The following is a 21,437-nucleotide window of genomic DNA, read 5'->3' on the forward strand; positions in this document are numbered from 1 at the left end:
ATTTCCTAGATTTCAACAGGAATCACTGACTCAGATAAACCCCTATCCTTCAGCACCTGGTATAAAACAGCCAAGCTGTCAAAGCCAGCGACTGTAAAGCAGGATGGAAGATCGGTTCTTGGGACAGCAGATCCTCCCTGGGAGGAAGCTGCCAAGGAATGTCAACAACTAGTCACACCAGATTGGCGTACCAAGCCCGGCGAGGCCAGTACGGAGCCATTAAGATGACCTGAATCCCTTCTGCCTCAATTCTGCATCAAAAAGTCTAGGCAGAAGCTTGAGAGGAGGGAAGGCATAATTCAGACGATACTGACCCCACGGGGGCCACCAGCATGTCTGTGGCATCCGCCAGAAGATCCCTTGACCAAGCCACAAACCTCTGCACCTTTCTGTTGAGCTGAGATGTCAACAGATCCACTTTGGGGATGCCCCACTGGAGACACAGTTGATGAAAACACCTCCGGATGAAGGGACCACTCCCTGTGGTCCAACACCTGCTGACTGAGGTAATCTGCCTGCCAATTCTCCACCCGGGAATGTACACAAAGGAGAGGGCTGGAACAAACCGTTCTGCCCACCTTAGAACGCCAGCTACCGCCAGAGTCGCCAGGACACTTCTTGTGCCCCCTTGGTGATTGACATAAGTCATGGCCGTTGCATTGTCCAATTGAATGCGCACTGGACAATCCTGAAGACGATCCGTTCAATGATCCAGACACAGTCTGATCGCTCAAAGTTCCAAGACATTGATTGGGAGTCTGGACTCTTCTAGCGTCCAGATCCCGAGCAGAATGCTTGCCGAGGTTGCCTTCCCAGCCAGACAGGCTGGCATCCGTGCTGACCACTGTCCAATACAGGGGGAGGAAGGATTTTCCCAGCCAAAGCGCCGGAGAACAAAGCCATCATATCAGGGACTCCTTCGTGCCCCGACTCAGCCAAATCTGATTGTCAAAAGGCTGCAGAGTCTTGTCCCATTTGGTCAACATTTCCCTTTGCAGGGACCTTGTATGGGACTGTGCCAACTGAACCGCCTGGAAGGTAAACACCATTAGGCCCAGCACCCACATGCAAGTCCGGAGGGATGACCATTTGTTGGACAGCAGGAGGCGTATTGCAGTCTGCAATTTCTGGAGTTTGTCCAGAGGAAGGAGCACTCTGGCTAAGGCTGAGTCCAGAGTCAGGCCCAGATAGTCCAGCTTTGTGGACAGAACCAGAGCAGACTTCGGAAAATTCAGAATGCAGCCGAACTCCAGGTTCTCCGCTAGAGCAGTGGGAGACTCCGCTTGCAGAGTGAGATCATCCAAGTAGCCCAGTACCGCGATCCCCCATTGGCGTAGCAAAGCTAGCCCCAAAGACTCCATGGGTCACCAGGGGACCCCACAAAAAAGTCTAAAAAAACGAAAAAAAGGGACAATCCTCCACCGCGCTGGCAGCACCCCCGGTCACCAGGCACAAAGCACTAAGCGATTCTAAGCAGAGAGGGAGAGGACCCCACCAGACTCACCACCCACAGAAACAGGTACCTGCAGCCACCAGCGGAATCTGCACTACCCATGCGGCAATCAGTAAGTAAAAATGATCCAGGAGTCAGCACCAGGGGATGAGGAGGGGCTCCCATCGCCAAAATCGCCACCCACAGGGTTCCACTGCCATAAGCGCTGCTATTTCCAATGGCAAACCACAACAAAATGGCCACCGGACTACACAAACATGGCCTTCGTGTATAGAAACACACAGGCTGCAACAAAATGGCAACACCACAAGGCTTACAGGGACCCAGGAGGGAGACGAGGCCTCAAGCACAAATCTAGGCAGGACGGGGGGCCCTGGCAGGAGCCCTCACCAGGTACAGCCCACCCCACCCCACACACAGTTGATCATCCGGTTGCCGGATTGCCAGTTAGCTCCCTACCCCTATCCCAGAAAAGTGGCCAGACCACCCAAACTGCCCCAGCGTGGAGGGGGAGAGGCAGGATGAGGGATTAGGCAAGGAGGGAGGTGCCTGCAGGAAGGAGGGGAACCCAGGGGTCCAACTGTCTCAAGGAGGGGCCCACGTCCACCCCAAAACCTTCCAGGGAGAGAAGGGGGACAGCTACTCGCCATACCAGGAACCAGGCCAGCACCGGTCTAGGCAGAACCCCTCTCTATCGGAATAGGGGGCTGTTGGCCAGGAGGAACGCTGTGACTCGGTCCATGACCCGGTTGTATGCAACGTTGCAAGGGGTTTAACTCGCAGGCCAGCCCCTCTCCAGTGGGGCTATGTCGCCAACCTAGCCAGGAGCAGAGGTCTGCGCGCGCTCACTGGCTAGACTGGGGTGACCACTTGATCTAGATTTTCCAGCCCGTCTGGCAATTGATGGTAGATCTCAGAATAAAAGTCCAGGAGAAAAATTTTCTATCTAAAAATAAAAAAATTTGCTCGGACCAAAGATCCCAGCAGATAACTAGGTTCTTACTCCTTATTAGGCAGGAAAAAAAAAAGAGTGGCTATAGCAGAGATAGGGAGTATACCCCCTGGGACTGCTCATGGGTGTAGCCAGAATTTTTTCTGCCTCGTGTCCCATTCCTGTAGGGGGCAGTATAACCCAATGGTTATGACTATCAGGAGCTCCGTCCGTCAATGAACAAAAGAGCAATGTTTTTTTTGCTTTTTATTCCTACTTAAAATACACTGACACTGAACATGAACTTTGACCCTAACCTTGATCCCAACCCTGATCTAGCTATTTTATCTGTATTTATTTTTTACTTTATTTTGGTTTATAATTACTTATAGGTTATACTGGCCTTACCTAACCTAGTAATTGCAAGACTTTTGCTACTGTTGGGTTAGTTACTGGATGTCCAACTCTACCTTGCAGTAAAAAGCATCCTCACTCCATTCTATACATTTACCTTTTCACTGAGTTGGATTTCATGGACTTCTGCAAACAGTTTGGCAGCGCTAATTATAAAGCTGACATGTCTAGAAATAAAAGACAAGTGGCATCAGAACACATATATTTTAAATGACTACTGTCTTAATATGAATAAATAGGGGCATATTTATAAAGCTGTGAATGTGACAAATCACAAGTAAATCAATCGCTGAAATGAGAAAACACATGGAACGGGAAAATAAACATGCAGTGGATGTTTGGTGAATGTCACATTCACTATTTTAAGTATACCCCTTATTCTTTTTTTTTTTTTTGCTTTTTTTTTTTATTTGCTTTATTGCATATGCACGAAAAGAAATACATGTACATTCACAATGTAAAGTTGTGGTACATGAAGTAGTTGAAAGAGTGTGGAAACCATTAATAGCACAAATCCTGTACTTACAATGGGTCTGTTATATCAAACTTTACTGGAGTAGGGGGTCGCTTTGGAGATTGCCAAAATAAACCTGAATAAGCAAAGATAAGACATTCACAAATATTATAACTACAATGTGTTAGTAGAACACTATTCATAGTATTAAGTGGCTTAATACTGATCTATTGTAAACCTACAGATTTACATTCACCAACTAAAAGGCACACTTTTCAAAACCCAAGTATACAGCTGAGGAAATGTAAACTGTCAACTGTAAATGTCAACTGTAGTTTTAGCAAAAAACATGTATTTAAAAAGGAGAAGTAGGCATGTTGCTTAACTGATGGCAAGAGACAATGTATTATTCAATGGTATGATCATTACTTATGCAATTATTAAAGTTTAATCATTAGAAGAATTAGCCACATTCCCCACTCCCCAGATTTTTGGCAAACAAAATGCCCCAAACAAAGAGAAAGAAATGTGTTCATAGCATCACTGTTCCTATTTCCACTACTTACTTCCATCTTTTAACCGTGTATCCAAAGGGAATGAATGCAATAGTTGCTGAGCCTAGGATACAAATTATAAAGAAAATAAAGTCAGATGCTTGATCAAATATATGTGAAGGTTGCAATAACAATAATTCTAAGCCATATAATAAAAAATCAAAAGAAACTTTCCCATGAGACACAATAGGTAATTTTTTCATATTATATATACACATACATATATATACATACATACATACATACATACATACATACATACATATTTTTTTTTTTTTAACTAGGTAGTACACAACATTCAAAAGCTAAAAAGAATAATTCAGTGTTTCCAAAAGTGGGTATGTGTAGCAATGGTGGCACATGGCCATGCAATTATATGTAGGACAACCTTGTAAGAGATTATGTTGGCTCTAGTATCCACTAGCATCAGCACTAAAGGTTGAAAAGTGATTTAAATAGACTACAGAGTTTTTTTTTTTTTTTTTTCTAAAAATGTATACCTCAGATATTTTACTGGATGCGGACCCTCAGAGGCTAGTGTTACTATAAAGTGTATGCATATAAGAACCCTTTCATTTTGAAAAAATAAAATCAAACTGCATCAAGGACTTTTAAAAACACTGTAAAAAGTGTTAATTTTATTCTAAACAGTAAAAAAAAAAAAAATCTGTTATTCCAGTGATACCCACGATGATATTAGCTTCATAAGGGATATGTATACTCGAGAGTATACTCAAGGGATGGTCACGTGAAAATAAATAAAATTACACACACAAACAAAAATAAATTCTAGATTGACTCTTAGGAAGAAATATACTGTACATCTACACTGTTATTTGCTCACCAACCTTGTGATTAAAATACTTTTCAAACTTTAACCTCGCTAATTCTACACAGTGAGACCAATTCCTGGGCTTCCTGCTCAGTAGCTTAACAATATGAAAGCAGCCTTCTAAGCTTTCACCAGTTCGTATTCTCTGCAATAAAGAATAGGAAAAATGGATGTTATTACATAGAACTGTCAGTAACACCAAAATCTGATTTTTAATGTACATAGATGAATTAGGATACTATATAAATATAATAATATTATTAAAATATAATAATGTAAATATATAAAGCAATATATGCCCTCATATAAATAAATACCCAATTCACCTACATGCATTGTTGCATCTTGTTGAGTGCTTGTTCTAAAGTATGCAGGACATTAACCACTTGACCTCCGGAAGATATACCCACCTTCCTGACCAGGTCATTTTTTTGCTATACGGCACTGCGTTATGCTGGCCCTACACTATACAAAAAATCTTTCAAACTCCTTTTCGAAAAAGGAACACTTGGCCGTGAGAGCAAACGATCGTGCCATCATGTAATGACCGATAAATCATTCAATGGACATAAATGAATCAGTTTTTTGTTTGTTTTTTTACATATGCCTAGTGCAAACAGTTTGGACGTGAAACACATTAACCTTTCAATTTATTGTGCGTTAGAAAATTTCCAAACTTGTCCTTCATTTTTTCGGCTCAAAAACGTCACAACCGATTCCCGATTCGTGCCCATTAACTGTCCGAAAAACAAAACAACTGTCCAAATAACCGAATTTGGGCTGATTTTTTGTATAGTGTATGGCCAGCATTACTGACAATTGTGAGGCCGTGCAATGCTGTACCCAAGTTTCCCACAAATAGAGCTTTCTTTTAGTGGTATTTGATACCCTCTGAGCTTGTTATTTTTTGCACTATAAACGAAAAAAAAAAAATTGGGGGAAAAAAAAAAAAAAAATCGGCTATAAAACATATCCAATAAAAAAAAATTCTAACATTTTTTCATTGCTCACTTCTGGACCGGAAGGTTTTGCCCCCTTAATGACCAGGCCATTTTTTGCGATTCGGCAGTGTCTTATTTTAACTGACAATTGAGCGGTCGTGCGACGCTGTACCCTAAAAAAAATTGATGTATTTTTTTCCCCATAAATAGAGCTTTCTTTTGGTGGCATTTGATCACCTGGGCGATTTTTAATTTTTTGCGCTATAAACAGAAAAAAAAAAAAAAATCGCAATGTGTATTTTGATTGGTTTGTGCAAAAGTTATTGAGCCTATTAACTAGGGCAGTGGTTCTCAAATCCGGTCCTCGGGACCCACCAACAGGCCAGGTTTGCAAGATAACTAAATTACATCACAGGTGATCTCATTTGCTTCTCAGTGATTGCAGTATTCTAGTCTGCATCCCCCAAGGTAATACTTAAAATCTGGCCTGTTAGTGGGTCCCGAGGACCGGAGTTGAGAACCACTGAACTAGGGGAAAGATTTATGTCATTTTTATTTACTAGGAATGGAGGCGATCTGCGACATTGCGGTGGACAGATTGGACCCCTGACATTTTTGACACTTTTGGGGGGACCAGTGACATTACTACAGTAATCAGTGCTAAAAATATGCACTGTTACTGTAATAAAGAAACTGGCAGGGAAGGGGTTAACCCAGTGGTGAGCAAAGGGTTAAGTGTGAGCCTAGTGGAGTTTTTTCCAACTGTATGGGGGAGGGACTTGTGGAATCAACATGGAGACCGGTGATCCTAAATTGGAAGATCACAGACGCTCTGTGTTCATTCCAGAGAGGTCTGTGTTTACAACAGCAGACCGTCGTTCTCTCTCAGCGAGGAGCGATCGTGGGTGCCCGGCGGCGATCGCGGCCGCCGGTCCCATGGATCGGCTTTCCCACTTCCTAATGGCGGTGGGCCCCCAGCTATATCTGCGGCGGGCGGTCGGCAAGTGATTCATTTAGGGCAATATGTATGCGGTTACAAATTTTTGGTAACAAAAAAATCTCAATAAGCGTAAATTGATTGGTTTGCGTAAAAGTTATAGTGTCTACAAAACTATGGAATTTTTTTTTTTATTAGTCATGGTGGCGATCAGTGGACAATTTGGACACTGACACATTAAAAACATTTTAGGGACCAGTGCTAAAAAATATGCACTGTCACTGTACTAATGACACTAGCTGGGAAGGGGTTATCAGGGGGCAATCAAAGTGTCAAATGGTTCCTAGCCAGTGCTTGTGTACTGTGGGGGAGGTGCTTTTACTAAGGGAAGGCATAGATACGTGTCCCTAAAATTAAATTATAAATATTCAACGACCACAACATTTTTTTAAACATTCAGTTGCATATCTCAGCTAGTGATCTGCCTTTGTACAGTGCCTTTGTACAGTGAACTCAACACAGGTACTTGCAGATCAGTTGCATTCTGTAGAGATATTTTGGTCAACACTACCAACAATTGGGAGCACTGTATTTGGCATTACAGTTTTTGTACTTAATAAAATGCATCAAGACCATTTATTTACATAGGATTATGGCAACCTAAATACTATTTTCTGTACATACCTGTAGAACATCTTCTACAGATGCATGCGTCTGCCAGAATTTGTTGTACAATGAAGGCTTATGTGAAAACGAACTCTCAAACTAATCAGAAAAGCAGAAAAAAAACCAGGTTAAAAGGAAAAAACTCAAAGCTGATGCTTGTGGAGTTTTAGTTTTATACTAAAGTGGATGTAAGCATTAAACCTCTTCAATTGCTCAACTGTGCCTATTCCATTCCTTCCTGTCAGATATGATAGTATTTACAGTCAGGTCCATAAATATTGGGACATCGACACAATTCTAATCTTTTTGGCTCTATACACTACCACAATGGATTTGAAATAAAACAAACAATATGTGCTTTACCTGCAGACTTTCAGCTTTAATTTGAGGATATTTACATCCAAACCAGGTGAACGGTGTAGGAATTACAACAGTTTGTATATGTGCCTCCCACTTTTTAAGGGATCAAAAGTAATGGGACAGATTACCAATCATAAATCAAACTTTCACTATTTAATACTTGGTTGCAAATCCTTTGCAGTCAATTACAGCCTGAAGTCTGGAGTGCATAGACATGACCAGACGCTGTGTTTCATCCCTGGTGATGCTCTGCCAGGCCTCTACTGCAACTGTCTTCAGTTCCTGCTTGCTCTTGGGGCATTTTCCTTTCAGTTTTGTCTTCAGCAAGTGAAATGCATGCTCAATCGGATTCAGGTCAGGTGATTAACTTGGCCATTGCATAACATTACACTTCTTTCCCTTAAAAAACTCTTTGGTTGCTTTCGCAGTATGCTTCGGGTCATTGTCCATCTGCACTGTGAAGCGCCGTCCAATGAGTTCTAAAGCATTTGGCAGAATATGGGCAGATAATATTGCCCGAAACACTTCAGAATTCGTCCTGCTGCTTTTGTCAGCAGTCACATCATCAATACATACAAAAGAACCAGTTCCATTGGCAGCCATACATGCCCACGCCATGACACTACCACCACCATGCTTCACTGATGAGGTGGTATGCTTTGGATCATGAGCAGTTCCTTTCCTTCTCCATACTCTTCTCTTCCCATCACTCTGGTACAAGTTGATCTTGGTCTCATCTGTCCATAGGATTTTGTTCCAGAACTGTGAAGGCTTTTTTTAGATGTTGTTTGGCAAACTCTAATCTGGCCTTCCTGTTTTTGAGGCTCCCCAATGGTTTACATCTTGTGGTAAACCCTCTGTATTCACTCTGGTGAAGTCTTCTCTTGATTGTTGACTTTGACACACATACACCTACCTCCTGGAGAGTGTTCTTGATCTGGCCAACTGTTGTGAAGGGTGTTTTCTTCACCAGGGAAAGAATTCTTCGGTCATCCACCACAGTTGTTTTCCGTGGTCTTCCGGGTCTTTTGGTGTTGCTGAGCTCACCGGTGTGTTCTTTCTTTTTAAGGATGTTCCAAACAGTTGATTTGGCCACACCTAATGTTTTTGCTATCTCTCTGATTGGTTTGTTTTGTTTTTTCAGCCTAATGATGGCTTGCTTCACTGATAGTGACAGCTCTTTGGATCTCATATTGAGAGTTGACAGCAACAGATTGCAAATGCAAATAGCACCCTTAAATGAACTCTGGACCTTTTATCTGCTCCTTGTAAATGGGATAATGAGGGAAAAACACACACCTGGTCATGGAACAGCTGAGCAGCCAATTGTCCCATTACATTTGGTCCCTTAAAAAGTGGGAGGCACAAATACAAACTGTTGTAATTCCTACACCGTTCACCTGATTTGGATGTAAATACCCTCAAATTAAAGCTGAAAGTCTGTAGTTAAAGCTGGACTGATTCTTGTCTGAGGTAAAACACTTGGAGAAATCTCAGATTGTTCTACAGTTGCTAATGGTAACCCAGGGGAACCCGTAATCAGCAGCTCCCATGGGAGTAGTGCTACACATACTTGAATAAAATATTTATAAAAAAAAAAAGAATACCTTGTCTCTTGCCCATTGAATTGTGTGCTCAATGATTGCTGGAAATGACTTTAAAGTGCAAAAAGGAATTTCTTCATCTGGAGGATCCCGCTACGTTGGAAAAAGGAAAAAAAAAAAATTGTAAAATTGTTTAAACAGGGAACCAAGATAAAGACCTGACCTGACATTTCAGTGATGTCTGACACACAGACACAAAATGTGGACAAGTTTTTGGCTACCCTTAACCATACCAGAAATCTAGTTATCTAGGAAGGGCCAATTCACACTTTAATGTCTGTTAAATCGCGGAGTAGCCAGAGTGATTCAGTGTTCCGACCACTCTGCGTTGCTGGCTGGCTAGGGGGCAGCGTGGTGCAAGATATAGCACACTGCACCATCCTTTTTTTGTTTTGTACCAGCTTTATTTGAAGTGTAAAAAACATACACTTCACTCACTGCAATGTCGGGCGGCGCAATGCGCTGCGATAAAATGTAGCATGTCTGCGTTTTAGAGCAGTGTGCTGCAGCACAGCCCTGGGCTATGTTGCAGTGTGAATGGGACACATAGGAAACAATTGTTGAATTGTTTCCTGTGTGTCCCTTTGGTGAAAGACGTTTTACCATGAGGTAAAATGATAAGCTGAAGCAATCTGAAACAAGCACAGGGACCTTGGGTTGAGTATTTGAACATCCGGCTTAAAGATTAATCAGCTAAAGAACTAGGAAGTAACAGATTTCTATGTCTACTCTTCTCTTCTGCTATTCGCTTTACTTCCTATTCTTTTTAAATGTCTTTTCTCCTAACTTGTTGCCTTAAAAGGGGACATTGCCTTCATGGCACTAATTATAAACAGGAAAAATTTTGTTGTTGATATGCTCTATGTTTAGATGTGAGCCTCAATTTACACTTTAAACTTATCTGAGCTTTATAATAAGAAAATGCATCTTACCCAAGCTCTACTGCTATGACCAGGATTCAGAAGCTGGGAGATCGGTTCTCTAGGGCATTCAAATCCCACAGCAAAAAGGCCATACAACTTTTGTTGTTCAATTTCCTTTAGATTTACCTTCAACTATGTAGTGCAAGGGCCTTCCTGATTGCATACAAATTGAAAGTCTTTAGGTTTGACCTTTTATTATATGGTTTTGGTAAATCTAAAGGAAAGTTGTACAAGAAAATTGTATAAAAGTTGTATAGTGTGTAGCAGCTTTAAGTATAGCCAGCAACTTGAAGTGCCCTTGACATAAATTATTTATTGGCTACGTGATCTATATAAAAAGACATTATCCCAAATGCTAATGTGTTTCGGCTTACACAGCCTTCCTCGTTAAATAGCAAAATGGCATTCTAAAAGCACACCCGTCAGACAGAGATGTGAGCATGTGAAGTCCGTTACAGCCTTCCCAAATGGTTTACTGAATCAGGGAAGCACTAAATCCTAGTATTCTTTAAAGGACACACTTATTACCCAAACTCATATCTAGCTGTTACAAGTAGGTTAAATCACCTGCCAAATTCGTATATCTGTTGAGCTGGCTACAGACATTGTCTTAAATGCATGTGCGATCTGATCATATCAAAATATCAGCCCTTCTTCTTTAAAGTGGATGTAAACCCTCACATATACCTAGTGAAGTGAACAGCCTCAGATGATACACAGAGATGAAACAGATCCTCCTACATAAGTTTTACTTGTTTATGTGCTGTCTTCAGCTTTCCACACATAATGTTACAAATTTTGTTTCCTCATTGAGCAGTGGGTGTGGAGTCTGGGCTTACAGTGTGCGAGAGCTGATTGGAGGAAAGGCACACACCCCCACTCCTCATAGGCAGAGGAACTAAGAAACTTACAGAGCTGTACTGTGAATAGACCAATTCTCTGCTTATATATCTCTAAGCACCCTCCCTGACACAAATTTCCAGCTGCTTTTATCTTGTGCGTTGGAGAACTTGTCAGAAGTTATCATGCTGATAATAGAGGAAAGAAGCAGCAGAAATACAGGGCACTCAGAGCTTTGGAGAGAAATAAGTAAACAATAAAGATATACGTGCATAGGTCAGATTTCATGAATAGGGTTTACAACCACTTTAAAGGAATACTCTAGTTAAACTAATGTTCCTGTTTAAGGATTGATTCACATCAAAATGCATTCTGTGTGTTTTTTTTCACACCGCAGGTGAATGTGCTGCACTTGAAAGTCACATGTGGGTGTCAATTAACCAGCTCTAAAAAAGGAGTATAGAAACAGTCTGTATTCAGGTTTATCTTGGAGTGTACAACATCGTTTTTCAATATGGAAAATACAGCAGGAGCACAGACTCCCTGTAGAATGAGTAGCAAGAAGCATATTACCCTTGTGGGGACATCATGCTACTGGAGAACCTAAAAATATAAAAAACAAGGGATTCAAATTACTGTAACTACAATTCAATCCTTTACTACTTACATAACTGTTGTAGGATTCTGTTAATCGAGGCACAACCACTTCTGTGTGTCCCTTCGTCCCCATTGTTCCTGAGTCAAGAAGTGGACGCATGTTGGACACTGCCCGACTGTAAGAAATAGTACAAATCCATAACTTATATCACATAACTGCTGTGAAATGACGAAGCCTAGATGTAGGAAAGCAAGATGTCAGGTGCTAGACCTAGCCAGACCAATGTATTCCCACTATGTTAGCGCTGTAAAAGGATTAAAAACAAACCTGTTTCTGCAGATAGGTTTTCTTTTGAGCTGCAGCCTTTGATGTACTGTAGAAGTGATAAAAGGTGGCTGATCACTTCCACTTTTGTGCAAGCAGGTGAGAGATATATACCGGTCTCCTCGGTGAGGAGGAGGAGGTTGGGAACCAATGTAAGACTGAACCTGAGCTCAACCAGTGACAGGGGAGATATCAGGAATCTCCATAAAGACTATTTTAGTTTAATGTGTTGCCCATTTAGAGTACTGACATATTTTTTTTTAACAGACAACAAGGTACTGATATTTGAACATGAGTATACCTGACTAAAATTTCTAGTGTTTATTTTGTGTGTATTTGTGCGTACGAGTAAAATAAATTCAAACTCTCTAAATGTAAATTTACCTCTTCAAACTAACATTTTAAAACTCCTCGAACGCCTGGTCTACAACCAACTGAATGACCACCTCATTAAGAATAACCTTTTTTGATTCCCTTCAGTCTGGATTTCGCCCTCAACACAGAAATTCCAATGGACACTATTCTGTACGCCTACTTCTGGATCTTTCGGCTGCCTTTGATATGGTTGACCACCCTCTCCTACTCAAAAAACTGCACTCCTTTGGTCTCCATGACTGTTCTTTTCACTGGCTGTCATCCTACCTATCCCACTGCACCGTCAGTGTCACTTATAATTCTACTTCCTCATCACCTCTGCCTTTCTTCATCAGGGTCACCCAAGGTTCTATTCTTGGACCTCTCTTATTTTGAATCTACACCTCCTCTCTGGGTCAGCTGATAGCCTCTCGTGGCTTTCAATATAATTTCTACATTGACGACTCCCAAATCTAGCTCTCCATCCCTCAGCTCACTCCATCAGTCTCCTCACGCATCACTAACTTAACAACCGACATATCTATCTGGATGTCACAGCACTTCCTCAAACTCAACTTTTCCAAAACATATTTCCTCCCCCACATGCCTCTTCCCCTGACTTCTCTGCCAACAGCAATGGCACAACCACCCACCCCTTCCCACATACCAGGGTGCTAGGTGTTATCCTGGATTCTGAACTCTCCTTTTAGCCCCACATCAAATCACTTTCCAAGGCTTGCTGCCCCAACCTCTGCAACATATCTCTAAAATATGTCCCTTCCTAACCAATGAAACCACAAAGCTCCCGATTCACTCCCTGCTTATCTCTCACCTCGACTACTGCAACTCCCTTCTCATTGACTTACCTTTAAATAGGCTATCCCCCTTTCAGTCCATCTTGAATGCTGCTGCCAGATGACTTCACCTTAAAAACCGTTCAGCGTCTGCTATCCCTCTCTGACAATCCCTCCATAGGCTTCCAATTAACCCAACTAATTAAATTAAAAATACTAACAATAAGGGCTCTTTCACACGGGCGTTCCGTATGTCCGTTTTTCATCCCATCCGTTTGCGGATGAAAAACGGACATAATGTATCTCTATGTAAATACGGATGTCATCGGATGATCATCCTCTGACATCCGTTTTTTGTCAGTTCAGTTCAGTTTTTTTGAACGGAGGAGAACCCTATTTTTTCTTCCTTTCAAAAAACGGAACTGAAGCAAAAACGGATGTCAGTGGTGTCATCCGCAGACATCCGTATTTACATAGACATGCATTATGTCAGTTTTTCATCCGCAAACGGATGGGATGAAAAACGGACATACGGACCGGATGACACAAGTGTCATCCGTGTCCGTTACAAAAAAAAAAAAAGGACCTGATCGGGCAAAAAAAAAAAGGAACGCCCGTGTGAAAGAGCCCTAACTTCCAAAGCTGTCCACAACTTGGCCCCCAGCTACATCACTAAACTAGTCTCAAAATAGCAACCGAATCGTCCTCTCAGTTCCCACCAAGACCTCCTGTTCTCTATCTCTCTCGTCACCTCCTCCCATACTGGCCACCAGGACTTTTCCTGAGCCTCTCTCATCCTTTGGAATTCCCTACCACAATCTATCCAACTATCTCCAACTCTATCCACTTTTTAGATGATCCCTGAAAACTTTTCTCTTTAGAGAAACCTATCCTGCCCCACCTAACAACTGTTCTTTTATTCTCTTCATCAGCTCAAACCCCACAGTTATTAACTTTTGAATCACGTAAGCTCTAACGAGCAGGGCGCTCAGATTCCTCCTGTATTGAATTGCAATGTAACTGTAGCCTCTGCCCTAACATTGTAAAGTGCTGCTCAAACTGTCTGGCAACTCAGATTTCTAGAAAATGCTTTTTTTTTTTTAAGGAAGAAGTCCACTCTAACACTAAAATACCTGCATCTATAGATATCCACGATCTATAACTAACCCATCTTGCCCTGTAAAGAAGAAATCAGTATAGATACCTTTTGATCCAAACTGATTCCACGCTGAGCTGTCAGCCGCGGCTTCGCTGTGAAGGCGGGTGCAGAGGACACAGCCGACAACAGAAGCCCCATAGTAAGTCTATGGGTGACGTCACTTCCCAATAATTTCACAGCCGTTGTCGGCTGTGTCCTCTGTAGAGTTTCCGCCGCTAAAGACCAAATCGGATCGGCTTCAAAAAAGGTATGTATAATGATTTCTTCTTTAGAGGGTTAGATAGGTTAGTGTTAGATTGTGGATATCTGTAAATGCAGGGATTTTAGTGTTAGGGTGGACTTGCACTTTAAGTCATCTATATGCAGCGCATGTTTAAGCGCCTATGTGTATAGACACATTAAAAACAATGGGCTGCATTCAGACCAGAAAAAAAGGGGGTCCTAAACCTCCCTTACTCTATCCAAAATGGGAAAAAAAGTTTTGCCTTTAGTTCTACTTTAACCAACACAAACTGAAACTCCAAAATTTTGCCCGAACATCCAGTGAAAAGTAAAGGACTATTTTGCACGGTTCTTTTTTGAGCATGATGGGCTGCAGTGTGTATACATGCCGAGTGTTCCAGAATACCCAAGTGTTGTTTTACAATGGGTGCCCTAGGGTATAAATAATTAGAACTGGGCATCCATATGCAAATATTAGCCAAGCTATCATTTCAGCATTAGTCTGGGCATAGAGGTCATTTTTTTTTGGCTGGTAAACAAGAAAAAACCACCACAAACTGATTCCCACATCCATACAAGTGAGGTGGATGGATAAATCGATGTACCATTTTAAAATGTTGACAGCGGGGTCTCCTCTGCCATCAGAATAAACTGACCAGTGCTGCTGCCGGCATTGGTCAAATGAATATTTTCTAACAGTCACGTTCGATAGAAGGCGATCACGATCAACTTATCTTGAATAGGAACGCCGATAAATGGATCAAAATTCGGCTGGTCCCTCCTAAACGGGCCAGAATTTCGATCCATCTAATAATGTGCAGCAAGCTTAAACCTCAGACATGAAATATAAACAAAGCATCTTCCCCTATAGTGCATGCTTTTCACAATCCAGAGCATGAAGTGACATTTCTGTCTGCTGCTTCATTACTCTGCCATCAGCATAAATCACTTCTGACAAGTTTTCCTGACACAGAGAGAAAAAAAGTGACAGGGGAGGGATCTCCAGGAAATTAACAGCCTCTGCTCTGTTCCTGCGTGGAGGGGGTGTGTTTCTTCCCTCCAATCAGCTCTCAGAGCTCTTCTCACTGAGCTCTGCAGAGTGTAACTTCAACTCTCTGTCCCCTTTTTTTCTGAACGCTCAAACAAGCTTTCCCTGACAATTTCAAGCACCAAAAATTTTTGGGCTTTGGGTGTTTTACATGCTTTGTTCTTTGCAACATCTTGCCCTATAGCTTCTGGCAAACTGCATGTCCTGGACTTTGCCTTTTAATACATTCTACGTCTTGCATTTGCTCAGCTAGAAAGCATTCTAAACACTGTAAGCATTTAGGCATTCTGTTGCCCCTCTTATGGCTGTTTTAAAACTACACATTTCAGCACAATTTTCAGGAGTTACAAAAGAAAAGTAAAGAAAAACAAAACACTGATGCAACAATGACATCCTTATCCATGGCAAACAATTACATTCCTCTTGAAACCTGACTATGATCCAGTCCCTATGACTACAGGGTTATGCTCTGACTTCAACAACTGGTTCTTCAACTCCAGGACAGACACAGTGCTGCCCATTAATAAATTATATATATATATATATATATATATATATATATATATATATACACACACACATACACACATACATACATACACATACATATACACACACATACATACACAGTATTTCATTAAATTGTGAAAGCACTGATATACCTGCATTTTGCTGCATTAAAAAGGATTATATTAATAGGGGGGATTTAGGCCTCATTCATACTGGCACTCCTGTGTTTAGTTTTTCTTAATGCAGGATAAGTTATCTGGGAAGTATAAACGACTTTTATGCCTCCAAGAGCACTTTTTCCTGCATATAGATCAGGAACTCCCCACTTTACAGCAAGTTTAGAGGGGTTTTGTCACATTTACATGCCTTTAGCTGAGTGTCTAGTGGAATCCTGGAGGCACAGAATTCTATTTTCTCTAAACATAGCTAATCTGACTGCACCTAAAATTAGGTAAATGGCCAGTATGAAGGGCACCATTGAAAAATCCTTACATGCATTTATATGTGTTCAGAAAGATTCTATAAAATGTATAAAAGCATCGGTTTGACAGTCAGTGTCAGTGTGAATGTGGCCCTACAGCTACAAAAGGGTTTTTCCAAGCCATTAGTGCACTTAAAGTTTTTTCTTTTAAGCTAAAAACAAATATAAAAAAGATATACAATCCTATTTGTGCAGCTTTCTCTTATACAGATTGTGAATATTAACAGCTGACAATGGCACCGGAGATGGCTCAAGCAGAGGCAAATTAGTCTGTAGTTTCTATTTTGGTTTGCGCCAGTTTAAGGAGCGCAGTTTCGAACAAAAATTTAAACACTGTAATATTCTCGGTTATATCCATAGGACGGGATGACTTGTCTTACTTAGCACCAGAGGTTACCACCTCTGCCCTACATACTTGACAATTCTGACTGATGCTACGGATGGTGCGGTAGGTCAAGTACAGGAGACACAAGGTATAGGCAGAGAAGAATGTTGACGGAACTGTGCTGCCTACTGTTTCCGATTACCAGGTCTAAAAGCTTGGACTTTCTATGTCATAGTTGTATTCGCTATGTATTTTGTATAAATATAACTGGCTCTAGATCTGGTGGATACCTGCTAGATAACCACTTGTTCACTATGTGTCTCTTGTATTCATCTCCTTGCACCATTTATTTTTTCAATAAAAACTATCTGATTAAAAAAAAAAAAAAAAAGAATATTAACAGCTAAAGTAAAAGCAAAATTGTGCACAGCCATTTATACATCTCTCTCTTTGTGTCCAATGTCAGCAAACAAGCTAGGGAGAGTTCTTTTTTTTTTTTTTTACTAGATAGAAAGATGGTGGAAGTGGATGACCATGACAGGGTGGATGGATGGAGGTAAGGAATAAGAACTGGGATGGGATGGTGGAACACTAAACAGGCTAATCTATAGTTCTGATGAGTGAAGGAAGGTCAGCGGTATAGGCTCATACAATGCATGCTGTGCTTACTATAAAAGACAAATGCAACGTCTGACAGCTCCTAGGTGTAAATAAGCTGATGATCTGGAAACCAGAAATTCATGAAAACTATAGGATGGCCAATGAAGTAATACATTCTATTGTAAGTTAGGCATGCCATAGAGGATATCATTTTCTTTCCTTCCACCATGGGTGGAAGGAGTAGAGAACAATTCTTGATTCTTCCACAAACACAATTTGCGTTGATGGGGTAATGCCTCCCACAGTGCTATTGCATTCTGCCAGGGAGGAGCCTTCCCAGCCGGCAGAGCACAAGGATTACTGCTAGTGGCTGTAGCCGCCGTCAGTGATCACATGAAAAAATCTGACAAGCTGGTTCTACTGAAGTGGATCGATGGATCAAATTTTGTACAACCAGCCTGCAGGGCCGGTGCTTCCACTAGGCAAACTAGGCAGCCGCCTAGGGTGCATTGCCACCTAGGGGTGCAGCCACGAGTCAGCACTCACTCTCCGTCATGAATGATCCTTGTGAGCTTAGGAAAGGGGCAGCAGTGGGGGAGGAAGAAGGACAGAGGAAGATGCCAGGTGTCTGGGGCAGTGGCAGATCTACCAGGCCCTGGCTTTCCACCATTGTTGGGGGAGCCCCAAGGGGCAGGAAAGGAGGCCACCGGAGTGCTAGCTGCATAATGATCCTCTTCGTCTGGAGCTGAGCGGCCTAATCCCTGGGCGGGAAGTGACTTTCTAATCTGAGCTGGTGGGCAGCCATTCATTTCCCTGGGGAGGTATTAAGCATGGAGTGGAGGAGAGCTGAACCTGAGCTCGGCACTGGAGGGCGGCACCTTTACTGGAGCAGAAGCGATGAGGCAACGGAATGGTCTGAGGATGTTGGTGATGAAGGAGGTGCGGAACTCTCTGACTGCTGCTTCTCCCTCCACCAGGAGCCGGTTGAAGCTGTGGTGAGCACTGTGGTCCAGGAGAGGAGCGTCCTGGGAGAAGGAATAAGCAGGATCATGGTGAAGGAGGGCAGAGTGCAGGCCACTCTCTTCATACTGCCCAGTAAGTGTCCTCAGAACAGGGTCCCTGGGTGTGACATGGAGTATCCCTGGTATGAAAGAATTGCGGTCACCAGGTATGCCATGGGGAATCGGAGTCACCAGATGGGGGAGAGGGGTCACAAGGGTAACAGGGGTTTGGGGTCACCAGGTGTGCCATGAGGAATTTGGATCCCTGGGTGTGCCATTGGGGATTGAGGTCCCCAGGTGTGACATGGAGGAACATCAGGGTCCCCAGGTGTGACATGGAAAAACATCAGGGTCTCCGGGTATGACATGGAGGAACATCAGGGACCCCTGATGTGACATAGAGGAACATTGGGATCACTGGGTATGACAGCATTACATGGAGGAACCATCAGATCAGGGTCACTGGATATGACAGAGCAGTTTTTAACCCCTTCCTTTTTATTTATTTTTTGGGGGGGTGCAAGTAGCTGATCTTGCCTAGGGCGTAAAACAGTCTAGCACCGGCCCTGCCAGCCTGCCCATAGATGGCTCAAATCTCAGCTGTTCCCTGTTGAATCGGCAGAGATTCAATCCATCTATGGACGGCTTTACACACAGTCTACAGTATAATCTACTATCCAGGTCATTAGTTCCTGACTTTTCCATCATGGGAATGCAGTAAACCCCAACATGATACAACGAATATCTTCTCATATGTGTTTTTACTTGGACAGACCATGGCTATTTTTAACAAGACCCAAACCTTGGTCCTGGGCTGAAATCGGAACGGTTAGGAACTAAACCTACTTCTTTTGTTTCACTGTACTTGTTCAGCAAGAATGCCGACTACCTTTGCTACAAATCTCTCCAAAATAATTGTGGAAAATGTAAAAAAAATAATGATACAAAATATAAATACAAATATTAAAAACAAACTTACACAGATGAATGAATTACTAAACTCAGACATAAAAAAAAAAAAAAAAAAACGACAGTATCTTACCTATCTACATATCTTCTGGCCTCCACATTGTCCAGTGCATTCACAATGACGTCTTGTCTGAGGTAAAACTCATCTCTATAGGTATTCTCTGTGGCAGGACACACCTTATCCAACCGCGGATCTATTTTCAACTCCGGGTTGATGTTTATGGTTGCATTAGCAGCAGTACAACTTTTAGGTTTCTAGCAGGGTGGGGGAAAAAACATTTTATTTTAAGTTACTATGCACAATAACAATTTTAAAGAAGGTGGCAGTATCAACTTGTTTAAAGCCCAACATCAGCCCCCCCTTTTTCAGCCGCACTGATACGCGCATTATGCTTATGCACATTTTTTCGCCCCTTTTTTTGTAGGTTTGTTATGCAACGGCACGGGGCAGCCTATTTACTTGAATGACCTGCCCTATGCATGAGAAACCTGCCAAAGAACCTTTTTTGGATGGGAGACCCACTCATTTTGTAACGTGCCTGGATCCGTGATAGCTGCGATGCCTTTTCTCAAGTGTTCAGGTGTGAATAGGGTCTTGAGGATAATTATATGATGTGCAGGTTCCTTTTTTTCTTACAATGTGCCCCTGAGGTGAGGAGTCCTAGATAATGCAAAGGGTGGCATTGGAATGAGAAGGATGTCAGTGCTTCGCTCTGCATTATTATACTGTAAACATGCCACCCTGCACTTACATTATTGTGTATAAGTATTGTGTGTGTGTTTATTAAAATTAGGCTAGCTTGTATAAATATAGAAAGACCCGTCTTCAAAATAATATACAAGCTCAGAGATATATATAACATTAGTACCAAGAAAATGGTAATTCTGCAGTTTTGCTTTGTTTAATTGTTGTTAGTAGTTAAACACATATACATACATACACATACATACACACACACACACACACGCACACGCACACGGAATGTTCATACGCATTTTTAGGAAGGCAACAATGAGGTCTTCTGACCATCAATCATGTACTTCAGAATACTGCAACCACAACTGGAAAAATGTACCGGTACTAATAAAAAAAAGTGCTGCTGCAGTTTACTGCACATCTCTCAAGACTAAAATTGCAGGCTGGCTAAGACGCTCCATTGCAGCAGGATTAATACCTTCCATTGTTTAAATCACAATGCCAGTAGTGAACACTGCCATCTCTGACTGAATTCACAATAGCATGAGTATCACACTTTAATGAGCACAAATCATGCCGTACAAGTTCAGCATAGCAGTGCAGATAACAGAAGCAGTTGGCAAAATAACAACTATGTCAGCAGTAATTTAGCTATAAGTAATACATGGCATTTCCAAAGCTAGTATCCAAACTAGATGCAAAATCCTGCTTCAAAACAGACCTTATTTTTTAAGACAGACAGCAATAGCCATTAACTAACAGCTTACAGTCCCAATAACTCTTTCAAGCCAGAGGTCACTGAAGCCTAGACGCCCAACACAATATTTAGTAGTTTACAATAGCATTGATTAAAGTGGTTCTAGAGTCTTTTTATGCTTTCTATTCATTCTATGCATGAAGGTGAAAAACCTTCTGTGCTGCAGCTGCCCCCCAGACCCCCCCCCCCCCCCATTTTAGTTACCTGAGCCCGATCCGGTGACGTGCACGAGCACAGCGGCTCCAGCTGCTGTCGCTTTCCTCATCGGACAGATTGATTGCAGAGGGAGCCATTGGCTTCTGCTGCTATCAATCAAAAGCTGTGACACTGGAGTGGGGGCCGGGGCTGAGTCCCCCTGTCTGTCAATAGCCGCAGCAGCGGGACTCGGAAGCGAGCCTATACGGGTGCCCCATAGAAAGGGACTTTCTGTGTGGGCACCCGATGAAAAGGAGGGGCCTGGAGTGCCAACGGGGGACCCCTGAAGAAGAGGATTGGGCTGCTCTGTTCAAAACCACAGAGCAGGTTACGTATAGGCAAGTTTGGTATTTTTATTTTAAAAAATTTGAAGGTTTAGGATCACTTTACCTTAAATAGAACTCTATACCAAATTTCCCTACCCAAATAATTTTTTTGTATACAATATCTGGAACCTGTAGGAGAGATTTCCATCATATTCTGTAGCAGCTACT

At 42.1% G+C, this 21,437-nt stretch overlaps 1 protein-coding gene across 2 annotated transcripts in view; it reads right to left on the reverse strand.

Moving 5' to 3' along the window:
* UBA6 (ubiquitin like modifier activating enzyme 6) overlaps positions 1 to 21,437 on the reverse strand; it is a 142,949-nt gene that overhangs the window by 60,856 nt on the left and 60,656 nt on the right. For both annotated transcript variants that reach the window (XM_082243659.1, XM_082243658.1), the window contains exons 19-26: positions 19,368 to 19,549; positions 11,577 to 11,682; positions 9,150 to 9,239; positions 7,201 to 7,281; positions 4,655 to 4,783; positions 3,819 to 3,870; positions 3,325 to 3,388; positions 2,896 to 2,965 (exon numbers count right to left, since the gene is read on the reverse strand). In XM_082243659.1, the coding sequence (XP_082099785.1) occupies positions 2,896 to 2,965; positions 3,325 to 3,388; positions 3,819 to 3,870; positions 4,655 to 4,783; positions 7,201 to 7,281; positions 9,150 to 9,239; positions 11,577 to 11,682; positions 19,368 to 19,549 (774 nt within the window). The remainder of the gene's footprint in view (positions 1 to 2,895; positions 2,966 to 3,324; positions 3,389 to 3,818; positions 3,871 to 4,654; positions 4,784 to 7,200; positions 7,282 to 9,149; positions 9,240 to 11,576; positions 11,683 to 19,367; positions 19,550 to 21,437) is intronic.

The sequence above is a fragment of the Pelophylax lessonae genome (genome assembly GCF_965119305.1).
Source record: "Pelophylax lessonae genome assembly, chromosome: 1".
Lineage (NCBI taxonomy): Eukaryota > Metazoa > Chordata > Amphibia > Anura > Ranidae > Pelophylax > Pelophylax lessonae.